Source organism: Ceratotherium simum, chromosome 31 (assembly GCF_057802395.1).
Source record: "Ceratotherium simum simum isolate JZ-2026a chromosome 31, ASM5780239v1, whole genome shotgun sequence".
Lineage (NCBI taxonomy): Eukaryota > Metazoa > Chordata > Mammalia > Perissodactyla > Rhinocerotidae > Ceratotherium > Ceratotherium simum.
The window spans coordinates 12930752-12952564 of NC_141930.1; the positions used below are offsets into that span (position 1 = coordinate 12930752).

At 39.6% G+C, this 21813-nt stretch overlaps 1 protein-coding gene across 1 annotated transcript; it reads right to left on the reverse strand.

Moving 5' to 3' along the window:
- Positions 1–457: 457 nt before the first annotated feature.
- Positions 458–19002, reverse strand: GDAP1 (ganglioside induced differentiation associated protein 1). Its single transcript, XM_004436297.3, has 6 exons — positions 18847–19002; positions 17969–18161; positions 8387–8560; positions 7058–7152; positions 4645–4759; positions 458–3680 (listed from the first exon to the last, which is right to left on the reverse strand). The coding sequence occupies exons 1-6, from the start codon at positions 18961–18963 to the stop codon at positions 3298–3300; spliced, it is 1077 nt and encodes a 358-aa protein (XP_004436354.1). The 5' UTR covers positions 18964–19002; the 3' UTR covers positions 458–3297.
- Positions 19003–21813: the final 2811 nt, after the last annotated feature.

A 21813-nucleotide genomic window follows, 5' to 3' on the forward strand; every position in this document is an offset into this window, starting at 1 on the left:
ATTTGAATATTCATAATCCACAACTCAATAAAAGGAAGAGAATTAGCTATATCAAAAATATCATAAATATCATTATGATAAATATCGTAAGAGTAATATTTGAAACCTAATAAAGATGTAACAAAACTACTTTGAAAAAAAATACTCCCTTGGTGTTTATCATTTTCATGCTATCTCCTATTAGGGGGCTGGATGCATAAGAATTCCTTTAATGATCAGAATCAATATATTATTCTTTAAGCTGCCATTCATTTTAACCACAAAATTGTGTGCTTTTAAACAAATCATGAGTCAGTAATTTTTATGTTACAAGGAAAATATAGCATCCTCTAGCTAAATATCTTGAATACCTAACTTCTGCTTATTTTACTCTAATTACCACATTATGCTTTGATTTTAAATGAAAAAAATACATCTGTTTTCTCAAAAAGATTACAAAATTAGTACTTTCGGGACATATTTATTTTCCAGTTACTTTTATTGATCTTACAGGCAGAATAGTATCTTGATCTCTCTATTACATTCAACAACACCAAAAAATCTACAACTCTGGTGTCAATATCAGTAATTACTGAAAATCGAGCAAGCAATTTACAACTATCTGCAATCAAGGAAAATGGATTCAAAAGGCATATAATTGCAATAACAGTAAGATAGTATTTATGTGTTAAGACATAAATAGCCAACATAAATTTAGTCCCTCAGGCGTTTTTCTAATAGTGGTATTTATACACATTCTGGAAATTGAGGCGCACACTGGCCAGTCACCAATGATTGTGAAAAAGAAAATACAGCAAAGTGCCTATTTTACTAATAGCATCTGTTCAGCTCTTTAGCTTGACGTTGTGTGGTACTGTTATCCCTCGTAAGCGTTAGAAATCAATACTACATGTGCCTCCAGCTTTTTACAGATGAATGATCTGATGAAGATGCCCTCACTTCAGAAACTAGGGTCATCAACATTTATCTTCACTTGAAACAGTACAGAAGGCTTACTGAACCTCAAGAACGCCCCATCTCAGACTACTGGATGAACAGCGACATCTAGTGGCCATTACATTTCTGAACAAACATTTTAAGTATAAACTCAAGGGTATCCGTGAAACAAGAAATCGCCACCATACGTCATCCTTAATATTGACACAAGCATACTTCCAGTGAAACTGTATCAGAAAATTATAAACACTTCCTAGTAGATTTTCTCTGATTCAATAACAATATAAATTTAAGGAAAAGCCAGCACTGGGCTTCTAACCTTTATTCTTAAATCAACAACCCTTACATAGGTAAATATCTTTTGTAGATTTTCATAAAAATCCAATTTTGATTTCTTCCTGTCTGAGTTCTTGCTTCTAACAGGGTGACATAAAGTACCCTGAAACACCATTAACTACCGAATAATCAGTTTTGTGGCTGTTTTATGAAGACATGGATTGGAATGTGCCAGCAACAAACAAGTTCAGATACTCTCCACAACAACGCACTGCAGCGCAAAATTAAGACATTATGAAAGCTGCCGGTCTGTTAATTGTTACTGGATTCAGTTGACACTGGAGATGTTCTTAACTTTTTGTAAACAGGGAACATCCAGTTCATTAAGATTTTCTTAAACAACTAGACCATGAAATGGAATTATGGAATCATTTTACCATCAAAAAGTCATTGTTTCCTAAGTACAACAGTTTCTTTTGAATGAAAAAGTCAGTCCCTTCCTTGGCTGTTCTGCACAGCCAACCTGAGGCAGTCCAGACAAGCTTCTGTTGTTCGCTGGAATCTTAACTCATGGTTCTCTACACACACTTCCTGCCAGACGCCTGAATCTGCTCCCAAGGCCTTTCTGGCCAGCTCCAGAGAAACTCTGTCTTCCTGTCACCACGGAAGATGCTTCCTGAGCCGAAACTGTATGGTGCAGTTCCGTGCTTGCTCATGGGACACACTGGGGTTGTCCCTTCCAGAGAGACTGAGGTACCCCCCAAAAGCCTAGACCAACACGAATGAATATTGGTGGACATCTCATCTAGCCATTTATTTCATCTACCCTAAATTAACTGCATGGCTTAAGACTAGACCTTTCTCTTTCTCTGTAACCTTTGAAGGCTTCATTGATGAGCATAAACAGATGCAAGGCCTGGACAATAGGTTTTCCTAACACACCAGCCTCCCCAAATGCAGAATGAACATACTTAGTATTCCCAGGTCATCAAAATACCCACTACCCAGCCATATGGCATGCTAGTGACTAGCTGGGACATTCACCTAATGCCACCTGTGTGCATACAGGGGGCTGTAGAGGTCATGCCCCGAGTAACTGGACACGCTGGTCCGTAGGAGTCATATTTCACAGGCACCAAAGAATTGGGGAACCATGAGGAAAAGAAAGGAACCATTTTGATACCACTTCAGATTTTCATGTAAATGCCAGGCAGACATGTTCCAGTGGGCACCTCATAGCCAAGTATATAAGCAGTTAATCTCATTAAATCAAGGAGTGTGATTCATACGCACTTATAATTAACACTAAGGGCAGATAAGGAGTGTAAATGTGAAGCCGAGAGTTCTTTCCAGCCCACTCCCTCCTGTAACTCCCTAGTCGTCTTTTCCCAAGGGTTGTCAGCTACAGGAGGATGTGCAGACAATGGCCACAATTAGTCATGTCATGTTCACTGAGGGGACAGGCAGCCATGAGTGGCGTTGGAGGCACCTGGAGGCTGTGTTCTACAGCTCTTCACTGTATAGACTTCATTCTCCCTTTTCCCTCTCTCCCTTTTCTCTTTCTCCCTTATTTCTGCCTGAAGCTGGCAGTGGTAGTATGAAGCACTGCTGTGCCCTGCTGCGGTCTGAACTCGTGTTGTGTAACAAGGATGACTTCTGAATTCCACGGGAAACTGCGAATTACTCAACCCTCAGCACATCCAGACGATCCCAGATGAAGCGCTGTGGGCCATCACAGGTTATTATTACTGTCTGTCCCTCATCATAACCTTCTCCTAAAAAATGCCAGAACCTGACCTGGCATTTTGAGGTAAAGGTCTATTCTCTACCTGTCAGTATTTACATATCTTGACCTTGCACGTGGTTTAAGGATAGATTAGCTCAGGTTTGCAAATAAGTAATCTCAAAGTTACCAGCCCACAAAAGCATTTTCATCACCTCCTCTCCCCACATAAACTACCCAAAGAGTAAAGTAAATTATGCTTTTGACTAGTTGCCCAGGGTCATTCTTCCCTGGGCCTGGAGGAGTAGACAGGGTTCTAGTGGAATGGTTGGATGAGTTACCACCACTAGATCCCAACAAGCCTAGAAATAATTGGGTCTGGGTCTAAGCGCTAACATCATGCTGCCAAGTCTCTTTCTGAAAAGCATAAAAGCAAAATATCCCATTCCTGCAAGCAAACCAACCACAAGGGTGGTGCCAAGAACTTTCGGGGCCCTTTTCTTGGCCACCCGGAACGCTGTTGGCAGCACAGCGGAGATTAATATATTGTTGACATGTCCTAAAACCTTGTTAAATGTTTTTCTCTTCAAGACACGCTCGTAGTAAGTTTCCAAGTTCGGTCGCTTTCCGTTTCCCCAGTTTCTCCTCGCAAACCCCAGGAACTTCAGTCGATGCAAAGTGACAGCAAGCGAGACGTCGGCCAGGGTGAAGGACTCTCCGCAGAGCCAAGGCTGGCGGCCCTCTTCTAATCAGAGAAAGGGATATGGAAAATTAGGAGCCAGTGCAGTACAGATAGACTCCAGCTGGTATCTTTTGTCCCAGCCTTGAGGGCAACTCTGAGGACAGCAAAAGATGAAGGCCATGGTACATTTTCTTGACAATCACTCAGTGAGTAATTTTACCCTAAAAAACATCCATGCAAATGTATCCCAAGCTAAGGGAGACTTCCTTGGCGTCTGTCAGCCACCTCTATCCCTTCATGAAAGTGGAGCCACTTGGGCTCAAAGCCTGTCTATCATTTTGTAAAGGATTCTGGGAGTTGAGAGCCCCCAAGCCAGAGGACTTAACCGATATTTCCTTCTGATTTAGGAAAACAACAGGTGTGCTTTGCTGGGTCTGAAATGTCACTCAGTGGTTGCTGCTCTTAGTTACTTCTTTAAAGCAGAAGAAAGTCTCTATTGTGAAGCAAGTTTCAGGTAACATGGTCTTCAACTTTGCTGTCACTTAGAAAAGCGCCAATGGTCCAGGTGCATGCACCTGGGCAACGGCTTTATCATGTTCACAGGTGCAATACGTGTATGCTCACCAGCCAGCCTGCAGACAGACACAGGCTGGCCCCCATTTATACTGTACTTCAGAATGGAAGTTTTCTCCCTGCCTAAGGAAAATACTAGAGGGAGCATTCAAGCAAACTAACTACTGTAATTACAAATTTGTGAAATAGGCTAGGTAGGAATCTCCCAACCATAACTTCAATTGTGCAGAAAAATCCTTCACCAGTCATATTTCACATAGATGCAGACTGAGTTACAATTAGACACCCGAGTTTTGCTGAATTCAATATTATTGCTGCCATCGTAATTTAAACTGCCCATGAATAACAACAATAAAAAACAGATTACAGAATGTTTTTAGTGAAATCTAAGAATGTTCCCATAAATACTCCTGGTCTCCAGGAAAAAAGAAAAAGAATTCAAATGAGAATCTACCTGGGGTTTCTTCATTTCTTCTTTGCAACTCAGTTTCAACCTGATCCAAGACTTTCTCCAGTTCATCAAGAATTTTCTTCAAATATTTGACATTATCATGGTCAAGCAGCTTTGACTAATTAACAGAAATAACCAAATAGGTTATTTATGCCTGTAAAAACAATCCATGTAGAGCAAAGCAGATATAAACTCTTATGAGTTGGAGCCTGTTAATTTTAGACAATGAGAAGAAATAGAATAACTTCATGAAACCAAAAGCAAAGTGGAGGGGAACGTCCAGCTGTGAAAATACCCCAAGGGCCAGACCCACTGCTCACTGGCAACTCCTGTGGGACCAAATGGCCAGAGAGGGCAAAGAATATGAGGGGCACAAAGAGACTCCTCTCATGCCCAACTCCACGACAGGATCTCAGCAGCCTTCATGAAGGAATAACTGAAGGGTCAGGGAGGAGGGAGAAATCTGAAGGCAGTGAGGTAGAGAGGGGGTAGAAAGTCAGGAGCACTGTGTGTGCAGGCGTTTCTTTCGAGAAGCTTATTTAGCTAAGATAAGACAAAGGTGGGAAGTTGAGGGAGGCTGGGAGTGTTGATATTTGCTACATTTTTAATATGGGGGAAACGTAAAGGTGTTGTTGGGCCATGAGGAAGGAATCACCAGAAAGAGAAATGCTGACTGTAACTGAGGAAGCAAAGCCCTGCTCTTTAGAGGCAGACAAGTCAAAATGGATTAACTCAAAATGGATTAAAGACTTGAACGTAATAAGACCTGAAACCATAAAACTCCTAGAAGAAAACACAGGCACTAAGCTCCTGACATAGGTCTTGGCAATGACTGTTTCATCTGATACCAAAAGCAAAAGCAACAAAAGCAAAAATAAACAAGTGGGACTACATCAAACTAAAAAGCTTCTGCACAGCAAAGGAGACCATCAACAAAATGAAAAGGCAACCTGGCAACCTATGAATGGGAGAAAATGTATGCAAATCATATATCTGATAAGGGGTTAATATATATAGAACTCAATAGCAAAAAAAAATCTGATTAAAAAATGGGCAGAAGATCTGAATAGACATTTTTCCAAAGAAGACATACAAATGGACAACAGGCACATGAAAAGATGCTCAGCATCATTAATCATCAGGGAAATGCAAATCAAACCAACCACAATAAGATATCACCTCACACCTGTTAGAATGGCTATCATCAAAAAGACAAGAAATAACAAGTGTTGGCGAGGATGTGGAGAAAAGGGAACCCTTGTGCACTGTTGGTGGGAATGTAAATTGATGCAGCCACTATGGGGAATAGTATAGAGGTTCCTCAAAAAATTAGAACTAGAACTACCATATGATCCAGCAATTCCACTTCTTTTTTTTTTTTTTTTAAAGATTTTATTTATTCATTTTTTCCCCCCAAAGCCCCAGTAGATAGTTGTACGTCATAGGTCCGCATCCTTCTAGTTGCTGTACGTGGGACTCGGCCCCGGGTTGGACGGAGAAGTGGTGTCTCGGGGCGCGCCCGGGATCCGAACCCGGGCCGCCAGCATCAGAGCGCGCGCACTTAACCGCTAAGCCACGGAGCCGGCCCATCCACTTCTAAGTATTTATCCAATGAAAATGAAAACACTAACTCAAAAAGATATCTGCACCTGCATGTTCATTGCAGCATTATTTACAACAGCCAGGATAAGGAAACAATCTAAGTGTCCATCAACGAATGAATAGATAAAGAAAATGTAGTATATATATACAGTGGAGTATTATTCAGCCATAAAAAAGTATGAAATTTTGCCATTTGCAACAACATGGACAGACCTTGAAGGCATTATGCTAAACGAAATAAGTCAAACAGAAAAAGAGAAATACCATATGATCTCTCTTATATGTGGAATCTAAAACAAAAAACAAAAAACAACCAAGCTCACAGATACAGAGAACAGATTGGGGGATGGGAGAAATGGGTGAACAGGGTCAAAAGGTAAAAAAAAATAATAATTATAATGCAAGGAGAGAGGGGATCATACATACAAAGAAGAATAAACTCACCGATTGCCTTACCAGTAAAAAAAAAGGAAAAAAAAAGCATAGATAGAGGTCTACCTAGGCCTTAAAGTGGCAGAATACCTGAAATGAGAGACTTCTAGAATATTTCATTAACTTGCTTTTACATTTTATAACTTTCCTTGGCAACCAGCATGAGCCTTACCTGCTTTTGAAGCAATTGTCATTAGCTTTGAATATCAAATCTAACAAAGAAAAATCCTTTCTAAAAGGAGAGCACAAGCCAAAGGTAACACGTGTACTGGTGACTTGCAATATTTAATAGACGATGTTCTAGAAATAGTGATACTTTACAAAAAGTAGAACATTTAATGCAAACAGCGGATGTCAATTGAGGACTGCCTGGTTTGCTTACTTTAAGTCGCTTCTGTTTTGCGATGTACGCCTCTTGTAGATCTGGGTTTTCTTCAGCAAGTTTCTTCAGTTCAGACTCTGTGTTACCAATTTGGCCTGATAATAAAATCATTTTTGGAATAGAAAATTATTTCCTCCCTTCTATGCAAGAAACGAGAAGCAGGGAAACTCGGTGGTGGAAACATCTGTGGACTCAGGCCCTGCCTCTGCCTCAGATTTAGCCTCTCTGTCCCTCAGTTTCCTCACCGTTAAAATGGAACTATCAGTATCTGCCGTGTGGGCTGAGGATGAAATGGGAAGCGCTGTGGAAAGCACTGGGAGGAAGGCCCAGCTCATCATCTCAAGAGCTCAGTGCAGGGCAGTGGATCAACCTTTCAATACTCTTCAACTTTTCTGTAATGAACTTCTCTATGAAGGGAGAGAAAAAGGCTTATTTAAAAAAATATATTAACTCTGGGTGATAGAATTATAGTCAGAAGACTTGTTTTAAATCATATTTGAGTACTTAGGAAGAGGAGGAGGAATAAAAGGAAGTGAAAAGCAGGAAGAGAGAGGAGAAAGAGAGTGGAGAAGAGGAGGGAAGGGAGAGAGGAGGAGGAGTATCAAAAAGAAGGAAAATAACATAAGTAAGAGAGTGATAAAGGTGAGCTGTGAGGGAATGGAAAGGATGTAGTTTCTGGATTTAGAAGATCCGGGTTTGAGTGCTCCTAGTCAAACACCCCAGAGTCTGACCACAGCTGCCTTCCCTTTCCTTCCTGTCCCTGTTGCCTGTGCCACAGAGCACACCTCCCTCAGCTCCACATCTCAGGTGCTGGCCCTACTCTACCCTCTGGACAGGAGGCAAGGAGAGAGAGCTGGATATCCCAACTCAATGTCAATAAGTCTCCAATCACTGAATTTAGAGGTAAAGTAATGGTTAGCTCCCTGTAGTCCAGCTCCCTCACATAATGAAACAGAAATTAAGGACCAGAAATGTTAACTCAGTTGCCCATAATCCCCAGCAGATCCAAGCCTTTCTGATTCCCAGTCCATCCGTCCATGAGGACATGTTATGGTCTTTACTTTTCCATAGGCTATTCTTCTGACTTTTATCCAAGCTTGGCCCTCAAGATCAAGAGCTGGAAATCAGGTCCTACAGACAACAAGTGTCCAGCTGAAGCCCAGATTAATCTGACAGGTGCATGGATAGATCTATAACATACATGTCCATGAAGCAAACTCAACAACTCGGTTCCCAGTCTTCTCTCAATGACCGTGAGATGTGCTAGGTCTCAAAATGAAATAAAAGAAACTTGAGACAGAATTCCAGGTCTTTAAGATTTTTACATACTGCGAATCCTTGTTGTTGCATAAGCTGGGATCATGGAGTCCACAGTCAGCTCAGGATGTAGAATGCAGCCATGTGTATAGGCATCCATGGGCAAAGAGTCAAGCAGTTCTCGATAATGTTGTACCCGTGGGTAATACATGCTTCCTTTATCAGGCATCAACCTGGGTGTTTTTTCTAAAATGCACACACAAACACATACACAAACATTAAAGGAAAAGTTACTACTGAGATGTTACATCCACAAGCAAAAACAATAACCCAACCCCCTCATCATTAACATTTTCAACATTATATCAAGGCATTTAAAAGACAATATCTCCGCAGCCTAGACATTCAAAATTTGAAATGGACTAATGTACCAGACCAGATCCGAAACCGTGATCACACTGGCATTCTCTCATTTCTCCACCTTGCAAATTGCTACTCAACCCTCAAGGTCTAGTTATTTATGCCAACTCCTTGTGCATTCCCTGACCTCCCACAACTACCGAAATTTGACTGGGTGTGCCTTCCTCCGTACATGCAAAATACCTTGTACACAATCCGTTAGAGCCCTTATCACCTTAATTAGTTGTTTGTATCTTCTTGCCCCATGAATCCTTTCAGGGCAAGGAACCTATGATCTAGGGTCTAGCATGGTGCCTCATATATTTTAGGCCCTTCGTAAAGGTGGGTTAAGTGAACGAAAGCTCATTCTGGGAAGATGATCATGGACCACTCTTTTCTAGGTTCCAACAAATACCAAGAGTGACCCTGTTGATGTTATGAGAATGTGAAATGACAATCTTCATGGAATTCACCAGGAATTTCTAATATTTTTTCTCTGGAAAGTGGGTTCTACATAAATCCTCATTTGCTGGTTAAAGTCTAGACTATAGACTCGTTGAGGGCAGGGACCACGTCCTGTTCTCTGTTGAATCCCCAGTGCCTAATATCGTGTTTGGCTCATGGTACATGTTCAATAAATTTTAATTAATGAATGAATTAATGAATATATTCCCAAGTTTTAGTTATTATAGAATATTTGAGCTGGAGAACCTCTGTAGTAGTTAATGAGGACACTGGGATGTAGAGACTAAGAAGTTCTCCCAAGATCCCACAGCTAATTAGAGGCAGAACAAGAACTAAAGTCATTAACTCCCAATGCAGTCCTCTGTTTTATTACATTACCATAACATTTTCAAAGGGTTTACTTTTTGGAGACTATCCAAGAACAATAAAGATGAACCACATGACCCAAAGATCAGGGCTATGGCCCTTCAGAATTACTTCTCACTTCTGATGCTCAAACTGCCCCTGAAAAATGCCAACTAGGTTATTCCAACAAGTGAAAAGAACAGCCTCAACTTTATTTATTTATTGCTTAGTTTAGGTTATTTATTTAATTTAGAATCCTTTTGAGCATCCCACACTCATTCATAAGTGTCAACAATTCAGAGTTGGTTGCAGAGAGTTTCAGGCAAGATCCCACAATGCCAGACCAAGTGGAACAAGCTTTTTTGGCCAACAGGCTATTTCTGACTCTCTAAGAAAAAAAAGACAGATTACTCCTCAAACCAGTGGGCAAATGTCTAATTCCCTGCAGGGGAGTCCAATTCTGAAGGCTGCAGTGGAATAACCAAGAATGAAGTGTCAGCCACACATTGCTCACCAACAGCGGATTCACCCAACTAGGGTACACTTCCTTGCTAACCACTCAGCATCTCACCAGCATCCCAAGCAATGCATGGTAGACATCTTCATAAGTACAACAGACTGGAGGTCTTCTAAGGCCCTTGAAATTATACAGAATTCTTAACCTTTTGTGTGCCACCGACCTCTTCTCAAAATAATGTTCTTAAATGCATAAAATACAAGATATAGGACTGCAAGGAAATTGGTTGTACTAAAACATAGTTATCAAAATAATTTTAAATTATAAAATACGAATATGGGTTCCTATTATTAATATGTTAACAAGATATAGCAGCAGGTCTACCATAATTTTAAAGTAGTTATGAGCATAAGTGATATTTTAAGATATCTGTAATAACTTGATATGCTATGAACATATCTGTGATTTCTGTTGGTAACAAAGTCACAGGCTCTCCTGGTATTGCTGTGGATTATGCCTACATTGGAAATGAAAGGAAATAATAAATTTCCATTGGAAGTTAGTAAAAATAAGGTATAATTTTAATTTTTTCCCCAAGTAAGTTCTAAGATCTCCTGAATTCTATTCCTAGACCACTAAGGGCAACGGTTCTCAAAGTATGGTCTGAGAATCCCTGGGCTTCCCCAAGACAGTCTCAAGGGGTTCACAAAGTCAAAGCTATTTTTACAGTAACACGAAGATGTTAATTGCTTTTTCACCCTTATTGTCTCTCAAGTGTACAGCAGAGTTTTCCAGAGGCTGTGTGACACGTGATGACTCCATCACTCTGACAATTCATGGGACGTGTGCTTGTGTGTTCTTGTGCTTTAAACTTTTCTCCACTTTAATTGCTAATATGGTAAAGATTGATAGATATGGCCCATATAAATAAAAGCTCTCGGGTATCCTCAATAATTTTTAAGACAAAGGGGCCCTGAAACCAAAAAGTTTAAGAACCACTGCTTTAGGAGTCCAAGAACCACAGGTTAATAATCATAAATGGTACAGCATTTAAAAACGCTTCCCAAATGGTTAAATTTATGGCTACTGGCTCTGGCTGCCTTCTGGGGCCAGGCCTGGGGCTTGTCTCCAGAAGAGCATACCACTTCCTTCCTGGGGAAGTGAATGAGAGCAGGAAAAACAACGCCTAATTGCTTTCTGGGGAAGTTCCATCTGGCCAAGCCTGAATTTGTCAAAGGAGGACAAATGTTTAAATCCATGAGAATAATTTTCTTCTACTCAGTGCACCACTGCTGGATAACTCCCTCCTGCAACACTCTGTGGGACAGAGCATAAGACACCCACTGAACCCAGGTTCTCTTCCAGGCTCACTTTCTCTCTTCAAGGATGCCCTGTCCAGTGTCACACCGACAACGTGCTCCATCCTCCTCCTCACACCAGAGCATCACGGTGCCCACTGCCTCTGGAAACAGTCTTTCAAAAGACAATCGGGAATTTCCTTTGAATTGCACAGGAGAGCTTCCCTCTCATTCTCATCCTATTTTATTTTCCAATCCTTCCATAAAGCATCTTTGTTCTAATACTAAAAAACAAGAAAATATTTTCTTGGTATTGTACCTCAATCAGGAGTGAGAAAGCAATAGCAGGCTTACAGGGGCAGGACGGGGAATCAAGGGACTTTTAAGAAGCAGACAATGAGAAGAGTCCCCAGCACCGGGGAACATAAGTACAGGAGTGGAAGCAGGATTAGTGACTAAGCTGGAAGAATAAATAAGAATAAAGAAATAAGTAGGCATAAGACCTGACTTCCTAGAAGAACTGAGTAGGGGACAAGGCAGGTCTTGTATTGCACCAAATATAGGCAGCACTTTAGAAACAGCGAGAGAGACATAAAGCAGAAAGACGTGATAAACAATGAGAGAAAACAAAAGTTTAAAAAAAAATCTGAAACAGTAAAAGTGTTCTGCAGCCATTTAATGGGGACAGAAAGCTCCATACATTCTCAAGTCCCCGTTTGCTGGTTAGAACAACAAGGGCCCTGAGCCATTTTAAAAAAATTACATTCAGTTTCCCCAAGAGCAAAAGATAAAAAGAATTTACGGGCTTAAAGGCGTAAATTTCCGTTATTTTACTGAATTCACTTACTCTGATTTCCTACCTTCCCCAGTGATGGCAGATAAAGGAGGCATTATTATGCCTTGTTTTCAAGAAAGGCTCCCCCTAGGTCTATCTAAATAACTTCCAGGTCTTCCTTACTAGCTCAAGGAAAACAGATTAGGCTTCATTTCTAACTCTATTCCTTTGCTGATTTTTTATTTTACTCAGATCACTTAGTGATGATATTAGTATACACTATATATGCATAGGCATTATGTAGCTGAACAAAATTGTACCCTTCAATTCCTCATACAGTAGGCTATTAAAAAATCTAATAATAATGGGAAACAGTTATGACCTGAAGCAAAAGATATGGTTACAAACTGACTACAATTCAAGGCTATTATAACTCTGGATCTAGAAAGATCAAATCTAAACAGATGAGAAAAATCACATGGTGTCAAATTACACAAGTTCACTATATGCATCCAGGATTTTCTGCGACAGAGCCAAATTTATACGATCATTTTCAATAAATTTTATACCTTAAATGTTTAACTACTTTTTATTTAATTGGTATTATATTTCAGACTTTTAAAAGAAACATTTGTAATCAGGGGTCAAAAACTCTTTTATTAGACAGTTTGTTCGAACTGCTGGATACACATAATATAGAACTAGGACTTCTGCATTTTAATACCTCCACCTGTTCACTACAATTGGACAAATCACAGAGAGGGAAAAAAAAGTTACTTTTTAAAGCCACTTTTATTGGCCCAATCTTGAGTTTTAAAGACTCATTCTCTTTTCCTTACCATGTACCATATTTCCTCCAAACTCATTAGAAACTTGGTGCTATTCTGCAATTTCAGTAGATGTGCTAAAAGGTATATAAAGTTATTCCACTGTGTACGAGAGCCTTTTACTGAAGACACAAAATTATTTATTCTATGAACCTTAACAATAATTGGAAATTTCTTACATAAATAACTATTTTTTAATGCAGCAGTGACTTCAGAATTAATGTTCTTTTTAAAATCTGATACAGTGGATTTTCAACATATAGTGACAAAATTGTATCTATAAAATAAATTTTTATTTCCTAATCAAACTTATATGTGATATTTTAATATCATACCAGAATACGTTGATTATTTCCAAACCGAATCCTATTTCCTAATACTTCAAATAATATATATAGATATAAGACATGGGACATAATCTTGAACTGTTATATAATATATTAAATTGCCAAAATTCAATATTCATCACATGATATCCTTGATTCCAGGTTACCACTGAGTTATCTGGCAGTAATAAATAGTATATGTTTTAGTATTTTGCAGTTATTTCATGCCCACATTTTTTTATCATCTAGTGGCCAAGTTAAAATTCAATGAAAGAGGTTATTATTAGTATAAGAAATATCTAGATTTTAAAATCTACATTGTTAGTGTGTATATTCACTTGGTACATCCACTGCTCCTGAGTTTCCCTAGTTTGCTTCCTATCATATCTCATTGAGCTTAATCATTTGCTTGCTTTAATATAACTATTCTTCATTACATGCCCAGATAGAAAAAGGTGTCATGTACATGAAAGAGAGTCTGTAAAACTAGTAGTAACAATAGTACATGCATGCATTACAGACAAGTTTGGCATTATTAAAAAGTGCATAAAATAATCTTTGAAGATTAGTAAGCTTCTAATGATTTGGGATCTTTGAAATACCCCAGGACCTTGCCCCAGTTAATACCCAATAAATGGCTACTGAAGGAATGAATGAAGAGATTGCTCTTGGCCAGCCTTTGGTTGAGCAGCCATTACTGAATACTTCTAAATTCTTCTTTTGACCCAAGTTCTGACCTCAGGAACATCACTGATGTCTACACGAGACTTCCATGAAACTGCCTCCAAAAAAAATCAAGCATAGCCATCATCCAACTTAGACAGTCACATTTTTAGGCTAAGACTTGAAAAGGATTGCATTGGCTATCAAATTTTTACCCCCAAACTACCAGTTACTTAATGCACTTATCCCGAAAGCATGAGGATACAAATATGAAAATACTAATTACACAGAAAGGTTGAGAAAGAAGTCAGCAAGCCATCACTTTTAGTACAATCCTCAGCTGATAGACTAATAAGGGACAGCAAATAACAGGGAGATACCAGATGACTATAGTCTGGTCTTTGGATGAATGGAGACAAAGTCTCTCCTCTTATAACCATGAGCAACTATACACCTCATGAAATCCATTCACTTATTATCATCCTAATTTGTCAACGTTCCTGAAAGTTCCATGCATAATTGAACAAAATAACCAGTTTAGAATGTAGCGGGTCACAGTTCGCCATGTTCTGAATAGAACCTATACTTCTGAAACAACTTAAGATTACACTAGCCTTTTATTTTATTATTGGCTTTTATTGGTAACTTAGTAGCAAGCCAGGTCTCCCATCCTTCATTAATGCAGCTGATTTTTAAAAACAAAATTCACATACATATTTAGCCTTGTTAAACTTTATCTTACTGATTTTTCCATATTATTGTTCCATGAGAAGCATTTCATAAGCTAGTCATCATTTTAACTATCCCAGCTTTTGTCATTCGCAAATGTAATAGTATTTCTACTGTGTCTTTCTTCAAGTCATTTATAGAATTGCTAAGCTCAAGTCAGAGAACAGAAGCCTATAACAACACCAGTAGTGTCCGATCCCTGTCCAGGCTGACATCTATTTTCAATAATTCATTCATTTTAATCATTTCAAAGTATTTATTAAGCTTATATTAAAAAACATTCACCATACGAAGCATTGGGGATACAGTTGTTAATGAGACACCGTCTCTGACCTCATGGTTCTTACAGTGGTCTACAAGTAATTCAAATAATTAAAATAAAGTGTGATAAAATTATTATAGGATAAGTAAAATGAAAATCTATAGCTGAATGGGCAACCTGATATAAGAAATTTATAAATGAATATTCTCCAATACGATGGTTTATTCATCTGAAAATGTGCATTACTTTCATCCAGCCATATTTGCTCCTTCATTCCACAAAGGTATCACATGAAGTAATCTCAAATGCTCTACTTAAACCAAGATACACTGTATCTAGAACCATGCCCAGCAGATAACAGACTCATTTTTTTTGTTTTAAAGACATTCTCCAGTAATGTAAAACTTAAGCTGGTTCCTTTTAACTGAGATACTAAATATATATATATATATACACACACACACATATATATTTTAAGTTTTGACAATCCATTCTGGAACTCTGCCACATTTAAAGACAGTAATTTAAAGCACTGCTTAAAGCTTAAGCAATTACTTAATGCACAGTAACTTGTAGCAGTGCTTCTCAAACTTTAATGTATGGATCTTGTTAAAATGCAGATTCTAATTCAAGAGATCTGCAGTAGAGTCTAGGATTCTGCATTTCTAACAAACTCCGAGGTGACACCAATGATGCTGGTCAATGGAACACATTTTAAGTAGCCAGTATTGGCAGAATGCACCTTTCCCCACTCCTTGACGACTGGGATAACATTTGTCTATCTCTTGTCGGGCTCTTCTCCTAATCTCCATGAGTTCTTAATGACAAATATAAATTTTAATTACACATTTGTCGTTTATTTTAATACTTTGGGATAAACTTCATCTGTGGACTAGACTAGCCTTCATTTATATCACTTATTGTTTTCTTGCTGTCTTCATATCTACCATGGGTTTTAGGTCCCTTAATCTTAATCTTCTTTGAACCCTTTCCAACTGAATGACTACCCTCCTGGGAAAGAGGAAAGAGCGAAATAAGAATTGATTGGACTTGCTTTATCTCTGCAATTGATAAAACAATATCACGTAACACAAAAGGACAAACAGAGAAGTCAAGTCACCAAGGATATGCAACAAGTTCATGACAGCTTCAGACTAAGAGCTAGGATTCTTGATTGTTTACTTATTCTCTTGGCACAACCAGAATTAAAATCCTTAGTTTCCATATGTTCATCTTAACATTCAGTTCACAGTGCTTTCTCCTCTGATTCAATAAATACTAAGAAGAACAACTTAGTATTTCCTTTGTTTGAGCCAGACTCAGAGTATATTTCAGTTTTGTTATTGTATAATCAAAGCATAAGGAAAATTTTAGGAAGCTTAATAATCATTAACATTACTATGTTATAAAGTAACATATTTTACATTACTGAACATCTTAGAGGGGAAACAATGTAAGGAGAAGGAGAAGAGGAGGAGGAAGATGGTAGCAGTAATAGTTCAAAATATGCTAACAAAAGATTTAAATATAATTTTCCACTTACTGTATCTTTTTAAAGTTTTTGATTATTTAAAATAGAATTCTTATGCAATTATTTTGTTTTATTCACAGTATTATAATTACTTCTCCCAAGAAATACAAATTCTTATTTAACAGACTTGTCCATTTCCAAAAAGCTTAAGGTTGAGAAAAATTGTCTTTAATCAATTAAGCACCATTTTCAGTACAGTTCCCAGCATACAGACTTATAAGAGATAGCAAGTAATGGTGAAGGAGAAAGCAGTTCATTAAACTCTTTGGTTTAGATCAATGGTCACCTCTGATTAAAACCTTCAATCACCATCCTAGGGAACTAAACACTTGGATTACGTATAGGGGTAGCCCATTGCTAATCTAATTCCCTGGGGTTTCTCTACCACCATCACCATTTAGGTCCCATACCTATTTTCCTTCTAAATACCTCAGATGTTTTTGGGCCAGTAATTTCCATTCTCAGCTTCTAGTAGTTTAGCGTTATATTCTGGTTTTTTCTCCCCAATTAACATCAACATAACTGGCGACAGATGGAGAGTAACTGGATTTCATGAAGCTTATTTGTTCAGAAAAGTACTCAGCAGAAAGCTAGGAGCCCTCTCTTCTGCTCTCAATTCTGCCAGTGATCAGCTGTAATCTTAGGTAAATATTGAAACCACAGTTCACCTCTAGGGTTGTGATTAGGAACAATCAAGACAACATATAAGTGGCAATGACTATGGGAGACAGTCAGTGTAACATGAAGGTCTGGATTTGAAAGACTTGCATTCTAGCCCTTCTCTGTCATAAAACAGCTATATTACCTTAGGCAACCCCTCTGTTTCTCTTTCCTCATGTACAAAATGGGAGTAATTAGTCTACCATGCCTGTCTCAGATGCGTTCTTTTGAAGACTGAAGAGAACAGAAATTATTAAATGCCTGACATAAGACAGGCTGTCAATAAATGATTATTACTTAAAAGTACAATACAAATTTAAGCCCTATAATTCCTTACAAAAGATATAAAATTCAAACTATACATAAGTAACAAGGGCAAAGATCTCCAAGTTTACCAACATTCTATTCTCCCTTGCCTAATATTTATTCCTCTTTTTCCTTCCTATTGTTTTTAAGGTGGAACCATTTGGTAAACGAGATGAAACTGATTTTCACAGTGTACATTTAGAATCCATATTATGAATTTGACTTCAAGGCTAATAAATCACCACTACAAACCAGACACCTGCAAGGTTTTTTGCAAGTGAATTGAAAAGGAAAGTCTCAACATTAAAATTTGTAGTTTACATGAAATGTTTCAAATGAAGTTACACTGGCTTATACAAAATTTATGTCATTGACCTATTTTATATTTGTGTGCTTATGGAAATGGAAAAGGTTTTTAGCACTAAACCACCATCATGAAACCAAAAAGAGGGAGGGAAGGAAGGAAGGGAGGGAGGGAGGGAGGAAGGAAGGAAGGAAAGGAGGGGGTGAGGGAGGGAACCAGGGAGGGAGGGAAGGAAGGTGGGTGGAAAGGGACACACATATTTGTGTTTAAAGTAAATCCAAGAAATCACAAATAGCCTTAACATTACCATCCAGGAAAGTCTGTTCAAGATAATCAATGATCTGAGTGGCCTCACAAATAATGTTTTCCCCGTGGATAAGGACGGGCACTTCTCCGGTTGAGTTCAAACGCATAAACCAAGGCTCATTGTGCTCACTCAGGGGCAGACTTACATCATGTTCCTCGCACTTCAATGCCTTTTCAGCAATTACCAGGCGCACCTGGAAGAGTTCACACCGGTTACCACAACACGTAGAGACTATCAATGAAACCACGTCCCCGAACACCACTAAGCAGATTTTCCGTGCTTCCCCGAGTTATTAATATTTGCAACATTCTTTTTAACTGTTCCTATGGTTGGAATTGATAAGTGAGATATATTCTACAGTCTTACTCTTATAAATTAGAAAAGATAATAAAATAAGTCATGAAAGTGATTCTAGCTATATTCATTTCACAGTCACTCTCTCCATCACCACTGCTTTGTGTGTGCCCGCACCTGATTACGTGAATCTGAAATACAGACATGCTAGGCCTCGCTGGAGAGAGTGAATACGAACAAGCATGAGGAAAAGAAGGAACTGTAGATGACGCGGCTGCAGGAAGGCCCTTGCTTCTGCCTCACTCTCCAAGGCCCAGGGGGCAAGGCCTCCAGCCTCCAGCATCACCGAAAGTGATGCTTTTTTGTCGCAATTCATGAGTGGCAGTGCCTGGGTCACAGCCTCTCCATCTCAGACTGAGTCTGCCTGCTCCCCCACCGGGCGCACCCCTGCCCTCCAGGGAGCGCCCCCGGGTTGGGGCGTCGGAGGCCCGTTTCTGGGTGGGCCGGCGCACCCGGGCGAGACCCAGAGGGAGCTGTCCTGGTGCTGAAACCCGATCCGCGCGGCCCGCCCGCGAGGCCTTCACCTTCTGAGAGCTGAAGGAATGCGTCCAGTGGTACAGGATGAGCCTAACCTCCGCGTCCGACCTGCCCTCCGCCATCGAGGGCGCGCCCCCTCTCTGCTCGTCCTGCCTCCGAGCCATTGCCAGGTGCGCGAGCGGCCGGAGCGCCTCGAGGGTCCGCCCGGTACTTCTCCCACCCACACTGCCCCGCAAAGCGTCGTTCGTTTTTCCGCGACGCCTCCCGGAGCCGGGCCAAACGAGTTCGCGCGGACGAACAGACCGCTGGGAAGTGTAGTTTCGGCGGCGAGAAAGCTGTGGGGCCGAATCTGCAAAGATGCGGGACTGTCTGCGCGCCAGCAAGCCTCTGCAATACGCGAGTCACGTGGCAGGTGCAATTGATGCTTTTTAGGGGAAACAATCTAAAATATGAGTCCCTGATTATTAAAGTGCATAAGGAATAATGTTGATTGCAAATTACTCATCAGTTTTGGAGGTGGAGTAGAGGTTGCTCAGATATAAAAGCAGCAATTTCCAAAGATACTTAGGGTTTCCCTTGGAGAGTCTGTGCCTTTAGCGGAAGGGAAGTTCCAGTTAACAGACGAAACAATAGGATAAGGATCTATGAGTTTTCATTGGAAGATGGTAGTATGGAGTCATGCAAATAATAAAAATAACCATAATAAATCTTACAAACAATGGTGAGTTAAAATAGCCTAGTTGTTAAGCACAGAATTTTTTTTTGTTGTAAGACTGGCCCTGAGCTAACATCTGTGCCAGTTTTCCTCTATTTTTGTATGTGGGGCACTGCCACAGCATGGCTTGACCAGTGGTGTGTAGGTCTGCAGCCAAGATCCGACCCAGGAACCGGGGGCTGCAGAGGCAGAGGGAGCAAACTTAACCACTACACCATCAGGCCGGCCCCAAACACAGAATTTTTAGAGCAGAACTACTTGGGTTCATGTCAGTTTTTCAATATTCCCAATTTTTGAAGTGGAGATAATATTTCTATTTCCCCCATAAGGTTTTTATGAGAATCAAATAATTAAATACAATGTTAAACACTCAAAACAGCCCAGCACTTCGTAGGTATTCCATATTATTCACAAATTCAGTTGCCTTTTAAATGTTCATTATAGCCATGGTCAAAATCATACCTTTATACTAGTCTAGCTATTATTGTACACCTCTCAAAATTTTGCATAAGAGTAAATTAATAAAATTTCTCTTTCAGTAAATATGCTTTAATATGACCATGAAATGAATGCTTGTATAATTCATTCAGCAAAGATTTACGGAGCACCTACCAGTTCCACACATTGCGCTGGGCCCTGGGAATACAAAAATGTGTAAGACCTGACACCTGGCACCCAAGATGTAAGTCTGGTGGCAGAGACAGCAAAATAAATAGACACCACAACAGAGATGAGAACTATCAGTGTTAGGGTGAACACAAGGTACTATGAGAAAAGAGAGGCAGGCATCCAACTCACATCAGAAAAGGCCCCCGGAAGAGACAAAATCTCATGAGGTCCTTCCTTCCCTTTACAACACTTCATTTGTTATTCTCTATAATTCTTTTATAATTTTTAAAGATTTTATAATGTCTTTTTATACCCTTAAGTTAATGCAAATGCTACAGCAAAAGTGATCCTTACCAAATTTGTTTATGAGTTCACTCTTCGGAGTAGAAGGGGAAAGAGCAAAACTTTGACATCCCCAGGGTGGGGTTTAAAATTCTAGTTCTACCCCTAACTTGACCTATCTTCATCATGTGTAAAATATGGATACATAAAAATACATGACCGCCATGGGAGTTCCATGAGAGACTGTATCTAAAGAACTTAGGACACTGCCAGCAATAGAGCAGTTGATGAGAGCATATGTGGAAAAGCCCCTCCATGACCTTAACAGGACATCATATGACACTTGCTCTCCTCTCTTTAGGCCTCAAAACTTTTACAACTACCAGTCGAATCCTCCACTCCCATTCCTCTTCAGAAGAACTTCATTTTTAATTCTCCAACTTCAGATTCCAACATACACTCTACAGTTCCCTTTTCTTCGTTTATTCGATCACCTCAATATCTGAATAAAGTCAACACTCTCGTTGGGCCATCTGTCACTTGCAGCTGGAAGAGTCCTGACAATAAAGCCCAGGTCTAGCAGACACGGAGCACTGTCTCTATCACACCTTCCCAACAGCAAAGCCGTATAGTAAACATTGAATGAATTGATTGATTACTGTGTTGGTGTTTAATATTAAGTATTCGCATATGTCCTTGGGAGTATAAATGTATACAGAGCTTCTGAAGAGAAATTTATCAATATGCATCAAACACCTTGAAAGTGAGCGTAACTTCTAACCTAGCAATTCCTCTATTTGCAATTTAACTAAAGAAGTAACTGCAGCAAATTCTGACAGTTGGCCCTAAAAATCTATTTTCCCCTTCTTCAATGGTAATAGAAATTTTAGCTAAGCATATGGCTGCTGAGAATAAAGACTGAGTTTCCCAGGCTCCACTGCAGCTAAATGTGGCCTTGTGACTGTGTTCTAACAAATGGATGTAATGGGCATGCCGCAGGGCAAGTTCTGGGGATCTTCTTTAAAGAGACAGTTGGTCCTGTGCCTCTTCTTCATCGCATCCCCCATGCTGGTCCCAGGAGGGTGGATGCTGATTTGGAGGAGGAAGAATAGGGTCACACCCTAGGAATGCCAAGCCCTGAGCTGCCCTGAGCCCATAAGGACGTTGGGAAGCAGAACCAGCACACCAACCTCAGTCTGCAAACCTCCAGACTTACTTGAAGAAGAAATAAAGCATCTTGTTGAAGCCACTGTTATTTGGTGCTTTCCGGGTGTTGTTGTCTTATTAATACATCAACCTTGTAAAATATAGGTGGCTTTCATTTCTTTCTGCTTTGATATATTGTAACTTTTCTACACTGAATATGTGCTGCTTTTCCTCTTAAAGATTCGAACATTAAAAGAATATC

What these genes read in the sequence shown, in the direction of transcription:
- GDAP1 (XM_004436297.3), bottom strand. Translation starts at nt 18,963, where the DNA reads ATGGCTCGGAGGCAGGACGAGCAGAGAGGGGGCGCGCCCTCGATGGCG. An exon ending in CAAAACAGAAGCGACTTAAA is followed by an intron (nt 4,760 to 7,057) that starts GTAAGCAAACCA and finishes TCTGTTAATTAG; the next exon opens with TCAAAGCTGCTTGACCATGA. An exon ending in AAGAAATGAAGAAACCCCAG is followed by an intron (nt 3,681 to 4,644) that starts GTAGATTCTCAT and finishes TTCTCTGATTAG; the next exon opens with AAGAGGGCCGCCAGCCTTGG.